The 17,191-nt window shown below is 31.4% G+C and overlaps 1 protein-coding gene across 1 annotated transcript in view; it reads right to left on the reverse strand.

The window, feature by feature from the left end:
- Positions 1 to 404: 404 nt before the first annotated feature.
- The window catches only part of LOC135951967 (227 kDa spindle- and centromere-associated protein), a 49,317-nt gene continuing 32,530 nt past the window's right edge, over positions 405 to 17,191 (reverse strand). The window contains exons 4-5 of the mRNA XM_065501728.1: positions 11,445 to 12,314; positions 405 to 3,158 (exon numbers count right to left, since the gene is read on the reverse strand). Coding sequence (XP_065357800.1) covers positions 702 to 3,158; positions 11,445 to 12,314 — 3,327 coding nt within the window. The 3' untranslated portion in view covers positions 405 to 701. The remainder of the gene's footprint in view (positions 3,159 to 11,444; positions 12,315 to 17,191) is intronic.

Here is a 17,191-nt window from a genome sequence, read left to right on the forward strand (position 1 = left end):
GATTTTCGTTAAAGTGAGATTCGTTATACCGGGATTTGCCGGTAATTGTTATTTTGTTTAAAATAGACAAAACGTGATCACAGTCACTGTTTAAAAGAACAGTGATTTATAAATCACATTCACTGAGAACGACGTTCTTCAAAAATCACGGGATCGCTCATCTCTAGTTCTGACTGAATAAGAATAAGGGGGAGCCTTTACGATACTTTTTGAATACATTTATAATAATGAACCTTTAATCTTGAAACTCGACACGAATGATCCTGAATGAGTAATATTTAATAAAATTATCTGTTAAAACTTGAACAAAAATCAATTTTGTGCCTAAATAATGTGGTATTTTCTTTATTGTTCTTAATACTGTATTTAAAATTTCCGAAAGTTAAAACAAACACAAACAAAACTGTAGTAGCAAAACGAAAGAAACCTTTATTTCTTACGAGTTACAATTACTCATATAGATCGCAAAACTTTCTTTTAAAAATCATATTAAAAATATAAATATATAGTATATAAATAAATCTGAAAATATATCGTTATAATAAATAGTAATATTAACTAAACATTTCATAGTGAACAAATTCAAATGATCTCCCAACAGAAATCAAATGAACAATCAGCAATTCGTATTGTAATAGTGATTAAGATTAAAAATATAATTGAACACGAAGAATAAAGTCTTATCGTTATTAATAATAAAATTAATCTTGTTCAGAACTGGTATGGGGTGAGTTCAGCTCTTCTGATGCTGGGATTACTACAGCCACATCTTCAGCAACAGGGGAGATCACTAGCTCTTTTAATTGATTGGTATGAATTTCAGCATTAGCAGGTGTGTTTAACTGTTCCAACTTTTCAATATCTTCTTTCACGCTAGAATCTCCCAAATCATTTTCAAATTCATCTTCATCATTTTCTTCACTTTGTTCAAGCTTTTCTGATGTTTCCTTACCCGGAAATGGTAAAGATTGCAAACGTCTTACCATGTCTTCCAAAGATTCATTTGCATTATCCTTGGTTTTGTTTTCACATTTTTGCAATCTTGCGGATTTGGGGCGGGATGCCAACAACTGTAAGGTGGGTTTGGATTTGGGTATGGCACCCTGATGAGCTGCTATTTGACTGGGTATGGTTGTTATAGTAACCCGTTCGTTAAGCTCTTCGGATACGATACTGGTACAAGCCACATTTTTAGGTGTAGGTAAGAGAGCTGCAGCCACAGGAGTTTCTTCAGAGGTAGAATTGGCATTCACTACTTTAGCTGAGGTAGAACTATTATTATCTAAGGAACTGTCCCGGACAGGAGTAGAGGAAGCACGCTTTTGCCGATTCAGTTCCCTTTCAGCTATTCTGTTGATCATTTTTGTACCCTTTTCGGAGGTTTGAGAAAGTTTATTGATTAGTTGGCGGCCTTCTTCTTCTAAAAGACGCAAACGTTCTTCACGATTCGAGGAGATTTTCTCAATATTTTCAATTCTTTGTTCCACAGACATTTTGCCAGAACTGTTAGGTGTTTGTGAAGAACTGGCTGCAATTGGTTGAGGTTCATGGGAGGTTGTAGCTGTAGTCGTTTCATCCTGGGATTTATATCGTTCATGGAGAGTATCAAGTTTAATTCCAATAGTATCACCTCTTTGATTATTTTTCGAAAGTTTGGTCAACAACTGTTTGCTTTCTTCTTCTAGTCTTAGCAAACGGGCTGCTCGTCGTTGGGTGTAGGCTTCTTCTTCGGCTGTTAGAGGACTTGCTTGGCCATTTGATGATTGAGAGCTTAGATTTTCTGCTTGTGAATTTGCTTGGGAGTTTGTTTCGGTACCAGAAAGTTGTTCTTCCTCTTCGGCTGGCTTGTGGGAATCATCTTCAGTATTACTTTCAAAACTACCCTCACGACTAAGCGGAGCTCTTCTAATGCGATCCAAGGAGCAACGCAAATAATGACCTCTATCAGAGGTACGTTTAATGCGTGACAACAATTGACGACTCTCTTCTTCTAGTCTCTCCAAACGCTCTGATCGTTTGCGTGTATATTCCTCTTCACGGGGAGTCAAACTTCCCGAACCGGTTATGGGCACTGAACTGGCACGAGTCATGCGTTCAACACGTTTCTTGTTAATTATTTCTTCCAAAGGAACGGCATGTTGCACTGGAGACATTTCATCCTGGAATTGTTTCAGTTGCACCTCCAAACGCTCACGATTGTCAGAAGTTTCCAATACCTGTTTTATCAGAGTTTTACATTGCTGCTCGAGCCGTTGAATTCTACAGGCTCTGTCATCGCCGGGCAAAGTCTCTGTAGCCAAGGGTTTTTCATCGGTTTCCGATCTTTCAGCGCTGAGGCGTTTGGGACGTCTAGATGGTCTAGTTGGTGCTTTTGGTATAGCACCCCTGTCGGAGGACGAGTTAGAGGAAGAAGCTGTATCTTCCTCATAGACATCATCATCTAAGCCTCCTGAATGCCTCCAACCACAAGTAGGAGGAGCACTATTCCAACGCAACACCACTATTTCCGGCTGCAGCACATTACCAGCCCGACCAGGAGAAGTGCTTTGCATACGTTTTATTTTACGTGTATGCTCAAACATCTCCCTCAAACGTTTGCGTCTGTAATTCACACAACCACCTGCTGATGTACTGGCGGCCAAGGCACCACCTTCAACCAAGTCGTCATCATCATCCGCATCCTTAATATTCTTCACCAACTCCCCATCGACAACATCAATGCCAACTTGCGCTGGCACGGTGACTTCCTCATCCGATGCTGGGCCACCCGAATCACTATAACCACTTTCAGCCGAATTATTGGCATCTTCTAATTTACGCCTGGCAAATTCACGTCGTAAATCATTGCATTGCTCTTGACTTTCATCGTTTTTGGCACGTGCAGCCGCCCATTTGCGGCGACAATACTCCAGTTCATCCTTGAGTTCACTCAGCAAGCGACGTTTTTGTTGCAGCTGATAGCGCAAGATTTGCTCCTGTGTATGCAGTTGACGGTGTTGACGCTGCATTTTGCCAACCAAATGCCAAGTTTTTGTCAACTCCAAACTAACAGCACTCAAGCGTTTTTCTTGTTCGTTTAGGCGATAATCCAAATGGCTGTTTAAGGTTTTCAGGTGATTAGTTTCCTTAACTAAAGACTTTTTCTCCAATATAAGATCCTGCAGTTGTTGTTACATTCGTTATTGATGACAAATAAATAATTTTTTTATGTCAAAGTCAACCATCATAACCATTTGGGATGAGCAGACGAGTTGTTAGGTTTTCATATGAAAAAAGACAGAGAAGAAAAAAGTATATTGATTAGTTTTTTAGCATTGGAAAAATTTTTTGGGAAAATTATCTCTCTAACTTCCCTTAATCTTTAATTTTTGTTTTATTTTATTTTTATTATTTTTATTTATCTACTTTAAATTATTTAAACAAACTTCCTCAATAAACCTAATCAACTGATAAGTGCTACCAAAAACAACATTTTTTCCCCAACCACCAGCATTATAGAATACAAATCCAACATTTAACTAAATATTATGGTCATCAACTCTTCAAAATAATCAATTATTTAATAGTTATTCTTTGGAGAATCCAACAAGAAAGAAACACAACACACTGCAGCAAAAAGAGAGAAGAAAAAAACCTTAAGATAAATATATAACCCTAATTTTTTATTTCCTCATGGAATAACCATAAAACCTTCAATATCATAACATTAATACTAATATAACCTTCAACATAATGTGGCCAACTTCCTATACACCACTCCTTCCCACTCCTCCTGCTTACACTCTGTCAATAATATTAATCTAAATGCGTGAGAGGGAGTCTGTTGGCATATACATAGTTTTAGAACAACAGCAATACAACCAACAGCAACCGCAATATTTCGACATTATTTTACCATTCACTTCCTCAATTTTATGTTACAATAAACAGTGGGTGACAATACAATAGAAACTTCCCAAAAATTACTCCCAAGGAGTTACTCAGTAAACTAATACAGAAATTAGTTCTCGAACTGTTGCCACATAGCAAATGAGGCTGGTTTTGGTTGCAATTCTCCCGCGACAAATCCTCTTATTTCTAAAAAACCAGACCAATTTTTTTTTAAACAAACACAAAAGCAGCAGACAAAATCTGCAATTATACGCAGAGTTTTTGTCGGAAATCGAACCCGCAACCCTCAGATTGATAGTATGCACTGAGGAAAACATATATCAATTTTAGAAATTGTTCTACAACAACTTCTCTCTCTTCTTCCATACAAGTAGTATGCGAATTCAACACACTTGAGAAAGAGAGTTAACTTCAAAACTTTTTCTTGAGCATTTTTTTTTAAATTTTTTGAGATTTAATTTTTGGGGATTGAAATTAAAAGTGAAAAAAACACATTTATAAAATTTGGTATTGAAAATTAACAAAAAAAATTCAAATAAATTTAATTACACTGTGTTTTATTTTTTAAGTCATGGAAATATAACCATATAAGGACACCAGCACGTAATAAAAATCCAAAAAAAAAGACCCGTGTCTCCCAGTTTTAACCCAAGTCATGCACTTTTTTATGGACCCCAAAGATTTGGGGCCTCCGTGTCATTATTTTTGCAAAAAAAGTGATAATTTTCACAGGCTCATATTTTGCAAACAGTTCAGAATATTGATTTACTCTCTTAGGCAAAGTTGTAGCCCTTGTCATAAAGAACAAAAATTGTGAACATATAAAATCAAAAAAACCTCATCTTCAAGATCAAAATCGCAAAAAACTTCGAAATAAATTTTTTTAAATCTGCCTAAAAGTATTCTTTAGTTTATAATAATTTAATAGTTTATGTCCCAAAACACTTAATTCCTTTAGTTTTTTCTTACTAACTTATATTGACCTAGGAAGTTCATATGTTCTAGGAAGTTGTTTACTGAGATCTTGGGTACATTTTTGTAGTTGATTGTTTCCTTGAATTTAGAACGGTTTGCTACCTATGGACCTGAACATCCTGACAGTGGACCTGAATAAAATCGATTTTTTTAAAGTTTTTTGCGAATTTGATCTTGAAGATGAATTATTTTTTTGGTTTTATATGTTCACAATTTTTGTTCTTTATAACAAGGGCTACAACTTTGCCTCAGAGAGTAAATCAAAATTCAGAACGGTTTGCAAGATATGAGCCTGAGAAAATGATCACTTTTAGCAAAAATTACACCAAGGCCCAAATCTTTGGGGACCTATAAAAAAATTTGCATGACTTTGGGCAAAACTGGGAGACATGGGTCTTTTTTTATCTTCTAATTTTTCGTGTTGCACTGTGTTATTGCAGAAATTATGGAATAAAAAGTAGAATAATCTATTTACTGGTCAAATATACATTAAATAATTTGAGAATTATTTGTATTTTTAAATTAAATTGTAATAAAATTTTGTTATAATTTTTAAGTTCGGTTTTTACAGCTATGCGTGTTTGAGAAGTGTTGTGAAAGTGGTTAGAACAACATAATTTTGTCTATATTCCAAAAATTGTTACGTTTTAACCTTTTCAAAACGTTAGTTTATTTCCTTGAAGTAAACCGGATACTTTTGATTGCAAATAAAAGCCGTTTAGTAGTTTGAAAATGGTAACAATTCTTTATTTATTCAAATGTACAACAACAGAATTAAATAGTCACTCAATGTTTTTTTATACACGTTTTTAAATTCGCAGAAATACAGACACAATTTGTAATGTACACGAATTTACTTGAAAAACACAACACACTTTAAGGCACTCAGTTGATGTTTATTCGAAAAGCGTCTCTGATAAACTGACTAACGACAGCAACCTCTGCCACTATTTATAACACTGCCATCTGCACTCTAGATTGTTCTTTAACTGTCAAAATTCGAATATTCTAGATCTTACTAATACATACGCCATCTGTGGTGTACTTTCTACAATGTTCTTTAACTTAATATTCGAATTCGAATACAGCATTGCCAACTTACGATCAAATCAACTGAAAGCTTTTATTTAATAATGCCCACAGATATGTTACAGTTTGCTATTACAGCACTGTTATTTGAAAGCATTATGCTACTTTTAATTCTGCCCTTAAAATCGTTATATTTGAATTCAAGTACAATTTCGTAACAATATTCTAAATATTAGATATCTGAATGCTTCATTGAAGATTTAATTCAAGTTTATTTATCAAAGTTCAAAGGTTATTATCACATAATGTCGAATTTAATAACATATATCTCAAAAAATGTTTACTTTAAAATTTATAAAACATATAAACAAAGTGATTCCAATACATTATTAGAGATAGGTTTTTTTTGACACCGTTTCACTTCTTGTTATTCTTTGGTCAATACCATAATAATGAATATTTTTTAGTTTGATTTTTATTTTCAGAATTTAATTGAGTTGTTATTTTTCTGTTAATATAAGTAAAAAAATTATATATTAATGAAGACTAAAAAATAAAAAAAAATCTTAAGGAACTTTTTTTGGATTTTTACCTATTTATAGAATTTTTTGAAAAGTATCCATTATATTGTCACTCACTGCTTATATACGATTACTTGTGTTTGAACATTATCTTTCTTTTTTTTTCTATTTTATTTTACTCTATACAAATATAAATATTCTTGTCAGGAGGTGGTGAAAACCCAACGGAGATAGACAATAAATTCAATTACCAGCCAGAGTCAAGCAAGAATAGAAACAGCAGCTAAAATACAACGAAAAATACTCCTTGAATTTTGTTACTTATAAGGAGCATACTAGCAACTTGCAACAAGAAAAAAAAACAAAACTTTACAGTTTCATACTTAAAGTACTTAAGAAATTTACAATAACCGGATAAGGGCAACAAACATGCTGCAACACCAAACTGGAAAACGAAAAGAACCACATTAAAAAAATGTTCTTGCTCAAACTGTAAGGATCCTTCTTTAAAAAAATAACAAAAAAAAAAGAGCAGCCATAATACTGGCAAAATAATAAAGTTAATATGAGCTGCTTGTTAGGGAGGGCACAGGAATACACAAAAAAACCAACATACTTCAAGTCTTTATACTTAAGCAGGAAAATGATGAGTTAATATGTGAAGTTTAGTTTTTTGTTTGTTACTTTTTTATTACTTCTTGTAAGTTTTAAAAAAAAAATTAAATAAATAATGTGAAGAAACTCACAAACTGTATGGAATACTTTGATATGATATGTTTTTTTTTATTAGCAAAGATAATTTTTTAAAACAATACACCCATAAAAATTAGATTGGTTGTGACGAATTTTCTATATTCTTGAGCTTGGTATTCGCTAAGGTCTTGCACAGGACAATAATCTGAATCAAACATCCCTGACAGGAGTAGAGGAGCCACGATTGTGCCTCTTAAGTTTTTTTTGCAGCAATTCCATTGATAACACTGTGCTAGTTGAAAAAACTGAAAAACCCGGTGGGTTAAACTAATTCGAGTACGCTGAATTCAGTGGTGCTAACCGTTTTTATAGGTTAGCTCGTATTTTCGAAATATACCGTTATTTCGAAAATGGAGGAGGTTGCATAAAATATATTCGCGTAACTCAAAAACGGTTTATTTTATTGAACAAACTAAAAAATTCCGCAACAAAATTACCTTTAAGTAAGACTTGACATGTCTTTAATCTTTGCAGTCATTTTAGAAATATACATTTTTTTTAGAAAAATTTTGAAATTGTTGGTTTTTAAAACGGCATTAAAAATTGGAAAATGCATATACACTCTTGATTTTTAAATTCAAATGCATATAACTTTGGAGTCAGTCACGATTTGTAAACAATTCTTTTTTTGTTTGACATAAACATTTGTAGTTAGTCCAATAAATGAAAAAATGAGCAAATCGGGATATATTTGGACCCGCTGTTATCAAAATACTGGAGTATGGTGGGTAAAAATGTTGATAATTTAATTTTAAAATGCGAATATCTCCTATAAGAGATAGTTGATAGCCATGATGAGGTTTTTTGTAGTGATCGATGAGGAGATTCTATGTGTGTAAGTTTTTTAAAATCGAAACACAAACGAAGAAAGAGGACCGTTTTAAAAATGTATCATACCCGAGTCCTACTTTGGGCACCCTTGGCCGCACCTTTGGTAGACTCATGCTGTCAAAATTTAAATCTTAAACTCGTCAACATTTCTTCTTTTCTCGTGTCAAATTTCATTCAAATCGGACTAGGGGTTTAGATTTATTTCCCTCTTTTTTTGTCTATACCTCTGTGCACTGCACGATGTAGCAAATTACTACGAGTTATGTATCGGGTGTAAATATTAGGGGATATTTGTATTATTTTTTGTGAATAGAATGAAAAGTTGTGGACAGATTTTAATTATTTAGAGCTTGTTTTATTTGGAACTTCGTTTCCTACATGTGTAAATGCATTTTTCAATTTTTAATGCCAAAAAAAATTTATATTTCTAAAACGACTGCGAAGATTATAAACATGTTAAGCTTTACTTGAAGGTAATTTCGTTGCGGAATTTCGTTTTTTTCAGCTTATTCAATAAACTAAACTGTTTTTGAGTTACGCGAATATATGTTGTGCAACCTCCTCCATTTTCGAAATAACGGTACATCTCGAAAATACGAGCTAACCTAAAAAGCGTACCTAAGCGTACCCGAATTAGTTTAAGCCGCTGTGTGCCCCTCTTGACAGAAAAAAAAGTGTAAATTTCGTGCATAGTGTAATTTTTGAAGCCTTTCGGAATTCTGTGAAAGCCTATTTATTATCTGGCGGCCTTCTTATTTTAAAATGCTCAAACGTTCCTCAATAATTGAAGCGATTTTTTCAATATATTAAATTCTTTGTACCACCAAAATATAGCGCTTCCAAAACTCCCAAATATATATTCAAAAATGTTCTACATATTAAATATCCAAATGCTTCATTGAAGATTTTATAACGTGGATAAGTATCTACCTACTTCCCCGTTCATAATATAAAATAATAAAAGCATTTAAATCATAATTAAATGACCACCTAGTAATTCTCATTTAGTTTATAATAATTTGTATATAAGTAACGAAAGTTTACACACTGAAGGCGCGGTTCATAAGAGACAGAATTTGATATTAATTTATCAAAGTAGACTGACATAAATCGGTTAACCCGAACATAATTCGAGTACCGATAATACATTTTACCAGCGACTTCGGTCGACTGTTCAATACAGGGGCTTCGGCCAACTGTTCAATACAGAGACTTCGGTCGTCTGTTCAGTACAGAGGCTTCGACCAACTGTTCAAGATAGGGGCTTCGGACAACTGTTCAATACAGAGACTTCAGTGGTCTGTTCCATACAGAAGCTTCGGCCGACTGTTCAAGACAGAGGCTTCGGCCAACTGTTCAATATAGGGACTTCGGTCGTCTGTTCAGGTCAGGGGCTTCGGCCAACTGTTCAAAACAGAGGCTTTGGCCAACTGTTCTTTTGAAAAGAAAAGATATACATATTATATATCAACGTGTAGGAAATTATGTCCTCTTTTCAAAAATGTACAAAATTTTTAAGAATTAAAAAAATTATAAAAGACTTTTTTCAAAAATATGGGAATAAAAAATTATAGCTGATTTTTTTGGAAAATTTGAATTTTTAAAATGCAATAAAAGTTTTTTTTATGAATCGTTTTTAATGAAATTTTACACTTATATAGAAACTTTCGATTCAAATCCAAAAGTAGAAAAGATATTTGGGAATTATTAATGCCAATCCCACAATTCACAAAAAACTTTCCAAAAATCCTAAAATGCGGATTTTTTAGATTTTTTGATTTATTGAAGACACCAAGCTCGGGGCTATGAAATTCCTTTGCACTATATTGAAGAACATATTGGGACATACAAAACTGGTCTTAATATTTTGAAAACAGCTATGCGATTTGAGCAAATATTGTCTAAAGTTTAAATTTATATAAAAAAATAGGTCTACTTCGGAAGGCTCTGGACCACGCAATAATATGAATTTTGATATTATTTTTCTTTTATAATATTTCCCGAAGTGTTGTCTTTCAGAAAAATATAAATACACTTTTTATTTTTTTCTTATTTTCTGTATAATTTAAAATTAATGTAAGTACTTTTTCGAAAAAAAATGGCGAAAAAACGACTTTTTTTATTTTTTTAAGTTTGACTCAGTAGAGGTTTTCAAACAATTCTTTCTTACTTATATTATCACATGTCTTGTTAATTTAAAAAATTATATTATAAGAAAATCGAAAGAATTACATCCGTTATTAGCAAAAAAGTAGACCAAGGTGGGTAAATAAAATAAAATTTTACTTTTCAAATGAGAATAACTCGTAAACTATAAGAGGCTAAAGAGGCTAATGTTTTTTGTAGATCTCGTCTAGTAGATTCCATATATATATAAATCTTGGCATCATTTTTAATGATATAGCCGAAGTGTCTCATTTTGGGGCATTGTGGCTCGGACCCCCTTGGTGTTATAAGCCCAAATTCAAAACTAAAACTTATCAACACCTCCTCTATAGCCATGGGAAATTTTATTAAAATCGGGCTATTCGTTTAGAAGTTACAGATTTATTTCCACTTTTTTCAGATCCCCACTGTGCGCTGGTGGCATCGTCGAACCTTATTTCTTCTGAAATTAAGCTGGAGCTAGGAATCGTTTCCGCACCGTGATCAATCACTTCTTGTCTGAAAATATGGATGACATTGATTCGGGCGACATTGAATATGGCGATAACTTTATTTCGAGAAATGAATCTGTCAATTGGCCTACAAGGTCGTGGGATTTGACACATCTCCATTATTTCCTGTAATTGCCATGTCACTGGTTGCGTTCGGTACTGGTTCCTTGTGATGGTTTGGTCAGATTTCAGCAGCTTTTTGGTCCCACCAAATACAGAACCTTAGCGCCATGAATATTTGACTGTAGTGTCGATTCGGCTAGTTGACCGGACTTCACATATGATGTCTTACGCTTCGGGTTATAAAAAAGATCCATTTTTCATTGCAAGTAATGATTCGGTGAAAAAAATTATTGATTTTCCATAAGTTACTTTCTTTTAAAGTTAAGAATCAACAAAAATTTTGATTTCAAAATCAATTCTAAACATAGTCAAATACTTCTCTGAAGTTTCATAAAAAACTCCTAAATTCATAACTTTTCTATGGAACATTTCTGATATTAAAAATAAGAATATTTTAAAAATTCTCGATACTCAACTTCCTATTCTATTTATTAGGTGACTCTAAATTAGGAGAGGTATTGTTCTAATTTCTTTCTATATCCTTAATAAAATCACAAATATTAATCCAGAAATTTGTGTAACTTATTTAACAACATTTAAACATCAATATCACCCAAATAACATTCGTTATATTAGCAATTGTCAGCGAAAATTTTTCCTTTAAGTGTTTTTATGCCCCTTACCAAAAAAAGGAAATCACATATATTTTTGTGATAAAACTTACCTTCAATTTAATATACGTCTTGCTAACACTCAATTCGGCTTTAGGACCATTTGGTGTCTCAACGGATTTGTAGCAGTCTTCACCTTTGCCATTTTCCTCAAATTGCACCGGATCAATTTTGTGATGACTTAAGAGCTCCATTAAGACACGCCAGACCTTTGGTAAGTTACCAGCAATTTCCTGGGCCGATGTCACTTTGCCAATAACTTCGGCAGCCTGAAGTTGTTGCATTGTCGAGTGGGCAGCAGCTGAGCCAGAGGCTGACATTGACGTTGAAGACTTTCTATTGTTTGTTGCTGTTTTACGATGATGTTTTTTGATTTTATTCTGTATCGTAACAATAACTTTTCCATCAGTGTTATTTGTTGCAACATCATCCACTACATCGTTGCCATGACTTTGAGCCAATGCCTGTGTATGAGCAGCAGGTGTTGCTGTGTTGTTGCCATTGCATGAAGTTGAGGCATCATCTTGTTGTTCTGGCGATGGCATTTCATCTTGTTGCAATTGTTTAACATTTGATGTTAATGCAGCCATATTTTCATTATCATTCTCATTTTCCTCTGTAACACTATCGCCATCCTCATCCTCGTCGTCCTCCATTACTTCTCCCTGGAGTTTATCGCCCAGTGTAGTGGCGTCTGTTAAGGCTGCTTCATGGCTGGTTGTTGGCGTAGATGGCTTTTTGTTGCCATCTTGTGTTGCCTGCTCTACTAATTCGAATAATAATTTTGGCAAAGTTGCACCATCCGTACACTCCTTGGTTGCCATGTCATTTAACAATGTACGATTTTCCTCCAGCATGGTTGTCAGTCTATCGATATCTAAATTGTTTTTACCATTAAAACCCATCACCATTTGACTGAAGAGCTAAAAAGGGTTCAAATAAAAAACAAAATGAAGAGGGAAAAAAGAAAGAAAAAAAAACGTATTTGATGAAGAAAATTCAAAATAAAAAATATGTATGTATGTATATGTATATCAGGGAAAAAGTGTAAATATGTGTAAGTAGGAAGGAGGGCAGGAAAATTTCTGTTTCAATGTAGTTTTTCGTAAATGTAACTTAAGAGTAGAATGGTTAGCAGGGATTCTTTTTTTTTTTGTTAGTTTTTAATCTATGTAGTGGTAGTTTGTAGTGTTTTGTAGTTTACTTTATGTTTTGTGTTTATTCATGCAACCAAAACGTCCATCTATTCACTCATTCAGTCACTTATCCATCCATCCATTGAAACTCTCTATGCTTGATTAGCTTTTCTGGATAGACGAGTTTGGTTTAAAAAAAAAATTTAATGATTTTTATTTTTTTTTTTCAGTAGTCTAGTAATTAATTTAAGCATTAATCGAAGTTTTTGATAATTAACAGAAAATGGATGTGAGAGAAATATCAAGAAAATTCAATGTATTTTTAATGGATCCATAAAGTTCTTTCCAAACTAGTTTGAGTTCTATAGAATTAGTCTGGAACCAAAGTGTAACTAGTTGGAAATAACTAGTTCCTATTGAATTCTCTTGAATTTTCTAAAGTAATTATGGTTCTAGCACTAGTGATTTTAGAATTACTACAAAAAAAGAAAGTCCTCTTTCTGCCGAACACTTTCAAAATTTGTTTTTTATACCCTTCACCATGAGTGGCAAGTTTGTCATTCCATTTGTAATTTCTACCTATATTCATTTGCGACCCCACAAAGTATATATATTCTAGATCGTTATAGATAGCGGAGTCGATATAGTCATGTCCGTCTGTATGTTGAAATCAACTTTCCGAAGCCCCCAAATAATTTACATACATGATTCATACATAAATATATTGGCTAATTAAAATCTGTTGCTATTTAAAATCGAGAAAATCGGCCCACAAATGGCTGAGTATAAGACTTGATAAGTCTTAGTATAAGACTTGATAAGTCTTAGTATAAGACTTGATAAGTCTTAGTATAAGACTTGATAAGTCTTAGTATAAGACTTGATAAGTCTTAGTATCTTGATAAGTCTTAGTATAAGACTTGATAAGTCTTAGTATCTTGATAAGTCTTAGTATCTTGATAAGTCTTAGTATAAGACTTCATAAGTCTTAGTATAAGACTTCATAAGTCTTAGTATAAGACTTCATAAGTCTTAGTATAAGACTTCATAAGTCTTAGTATAAGACTTCATAAGTCTAAGACTTCATATAAGACTTCATAAGTCTTAGTATAAGACTTAATAAGTCTTAGCATAAGACTTCATAAGTCTTAGCATAAGACTTCATAAGTCTTAGTATAAGCATAAGACTTCATAAGTCTTAGTATAAGCATAAGACTTCATAAGTCTTAGTATAAGACTTTATAAGTCTTAGTATAAGACTTCATAAGTCTTAGTATAAGACTTCATAAGTCTTAGTATAAGACTTCATAAGTCTTAGTATAAGACTTCAAAAGTCTTAGTATAAGACTTCATAAGTCTTAGTATAAGACTTCATAAGTCTTAGTATAAGACTTCATAAGTCTTAGTATAAGACTTCATATGTCTTAGTATAAGACTTCATAAGTCTTAGTATAAGACTTCATAAGTCTTAGTATAAGACTTCATAAGTCTTAGTATAAGACTTCATAAGTCTTAGTATAAGACTTCATAAGTCTTAGTATAAGACTTAGTATAAGATTTCATATGTCTTAGTATAAGACTTAATAAGTCTTAGTATAAGAATTAATAAGTCTTAGTATAAGACTTAATAAATCTTAGTATAAGACTTAATAAATCTTAGTATAAGACTTAATAAGTCTTAGTATAAGACTTAATAAGTCTTAGTATAAGACTTAATAAATCTTAGTATAAGACTTAATAAGTCTTAGTATAAGACTTAATAAGTCTTAGTATAAGACTTAATAAGTCTTAGTATAAGACTTAATAAATCTTAGTATAAGACTTCATAAGTCTTAGTATAAGACTTCATAAGTCTTAGTATAAGACTTGATAAGTCTTAGTATAAGACTAGATAAGTCTTAGTATAAGACTTGATGAGTCTTAGTATAAGACTTGATGAGTCTTAGTATAAGACTTGATAAGTTTTAGTATAAGACTTGATGAGTCTTAGTATAAGACTTGATAAGTCTTAGTATAAGACTTGATAAGTCTTAGTATAAGACTTGATAAGTCTTAGTATAAGACTTGATAAGTCTTAGTATAAGACTTGATAAATCTTAGTATAAGACTTGATAAGTCTTAGTATAAGACTTGATAAGTCTTAGTATAAGACTAGTATAAGACTTTATAAGTCTTAGTATAAGACTTTATAAGTCTTAGTATAAAACTTGATAAGTCTTAGTATAAAACATGATAATCTTAGTATAAGACTTGATAAGTCTTAGTATAAGACTTTTTATCTATATCTGGATTATCAAGATATTAAAAAAAGAACTTTGTAAAAAATATTTTTTTTTTACCTAAAAAATATTTATTTACCTTTTCCATATTTTCATTTATGTTAAAATTTCATTTGGAATTTTGAAATTTACTCTTATATTATAACTTTATTAATTCCTCTTATACTTTTTCAATTACTACTTTAAAATTTATTAGAAAAGTCCTTTCCCCCCTTTAAAAGGTATTAGTTTAACAATAACAGACTACAATAATACACATACTCAACATTCAATAGAAAATGAACACTTCACCAAATACAACAGAAGCAATATACTTTAACAAATAATAATATTGTAATAAACGCATTCAAGAAAATAAAAGAAAAGAAATGTAACAGAAATATTGAATTCAATTCACATAAAATATTATAACAAACACAAATACAAATACTCTAATACATACTCATTTATAAATTTTCGTAGGAAAAAACCGAAATAAAATTAAGTAAATTTTGACAAGAGCTTGTAAAATTTGCAAATAAAAACCGAATCAATCAACTCAAGTATTCAGCAAATAATTTCGACACAGTTTTTACAATTTTTACACACAGGCACATATAATGTATATAAATGGCAAACAATTGCAACCCTGCAGTATAGAGAACTAGTTAAGAGTTTATTCGTTAACCACTGGATACTTTAAAGGATACCAGTAGAATCAAAAGTAAATAGTGTGATATTTAAGTAGTCAAAATTCCAATTGTATTACAGAAGTTTCTAATTGAATTTCAGAAATTTCTAATTATATTTCAGAATTTTCAAATTGTATTTCAGAATATTCCAATTATATTTCAGAAGTTTCCATTTATATTTCAGAACTTTTTAATTGCATTTCAGAATTTTCCAATAATTGTATTTCAGAAATTTCCATTTGAATTTCAGAAGTTTTAATTTATACTCAAAAATTTTCTAATTGTCATTCAGAATTTTCAAATTGTATTTCAGAAATTCCTATTTGTATTTCAGAATTTTCTATATGTATTTCAGAAATTTCCATTGGTATTGCTACTAGAATTTCTGAAATAAAAATGGAAATTTCTGAATGACAATTAGAAAATTCTGAAATACAATTTGAAAATTCTGAATGACAATTAGAAAATTTTTGAGTATAAATTAAAACTTCTGAAATTCAAATGGAAATTTTTTGAGTATAAATTAAAACTTCTGAAATTCAAATGGAAATGTCTGAAATACAATTGGAAAATTCTGAAATGCAATTAAAAAGTTCTGAAATATAATTGGAAATTTCTGAAATTGAAATACAATTAGATATTTCTGAAATTCAATTAGAAACTTCGGAAATACAATTGGAAATTACGGAAATGAATCAGAAAATTCTGAAATATGATTGGAAATTTCTGAAATTCAATTGGAAACATCTGAAATACAATTTTAAATGGGGTAGTTTTTAAAGGGAGAGGAAAACCAATCAAATATATTGGTTTTGAAAAGTAAACTGTCAATACACTACTTTTACATATACCAGTGGACAGAAAGGTAACTAGTACATTGTTTAAGTTGTATAAACTTGAAAATTGTTATAGTATTTCAGAAGTTTTAATTTATACTCAAAAATTTTCTAATTGTAATTCCTAATTTTCGAATTGTATTTCAGAAATTCTTATTTGTGTTTCAGAATTTTCTATTTGCGTTTCAGAAATTTCCATTGGCATTGCTATTAGAATTTTCTGAAATACAAATGGAAAATTTTGAAATATAATTGGAAATTTCTGAAATTGAATTAGAAACTTCTGAAATACAATTGGAAATTTCGGAAATGAATTAGGAAATTCTGAAATACAAATGAAAAATTCTGAAATTCTGTTAGAAAATTCTGAAATACAATTGGAAATTTCTGAAATATAATTGGAAATGGTGAAGTTTTTAAGTAGAGAGGATAACCAATAAATTATATTGATTTTAAAAAGAAATCAGTGAATACACTACTTTTATAAATACCAGTAGACACAAAGGTAACTAGTATATTGTTTAAGTTAAATAAACTTGAAAATTATTATTTTTAAAACAGCCGGGCTTTTTTTAGAATAAAAAAAATTCATATTACGGTGACTATCTGTGTGTTTTTGTGAATGAATGTGAGTTTTTGAAGCCCATTCAGAAAAAACTGTTGGTTGGTTAGAAAACAGGAATATTTCATATAGAGAAAAACTTTTGATTCCTTTTATTTTTTATTTTTTGCTGTTTATATGTGCAGGAGTATGGAAATATTATTAGAATTAGGAGGATGTTCGTAAAGTGTTTGTATAAGACAAAGTTTAGTAAATATGTTTGGTTTTCAATTCACTTTTTTTTCAACTTTTTCTTTTTCTCTATTTGTTGGAGTGT

The sequence above is a fragment of the Calliphora vicina genome, chromosome 2 (genome assembly GCF_958450345.1).
Source record: "Calliphora vicina chromosome 2, idCalVici1.1, whole genome shotgun sequence".
In the NCBI taxonomy this organism is placed as follows: domain Eukaryota; kingdom Metazoa; phylum Arthropoda; class Insecta; order Diptera; family Calliphoridae; genus Calliphora; species Calliphora vicina.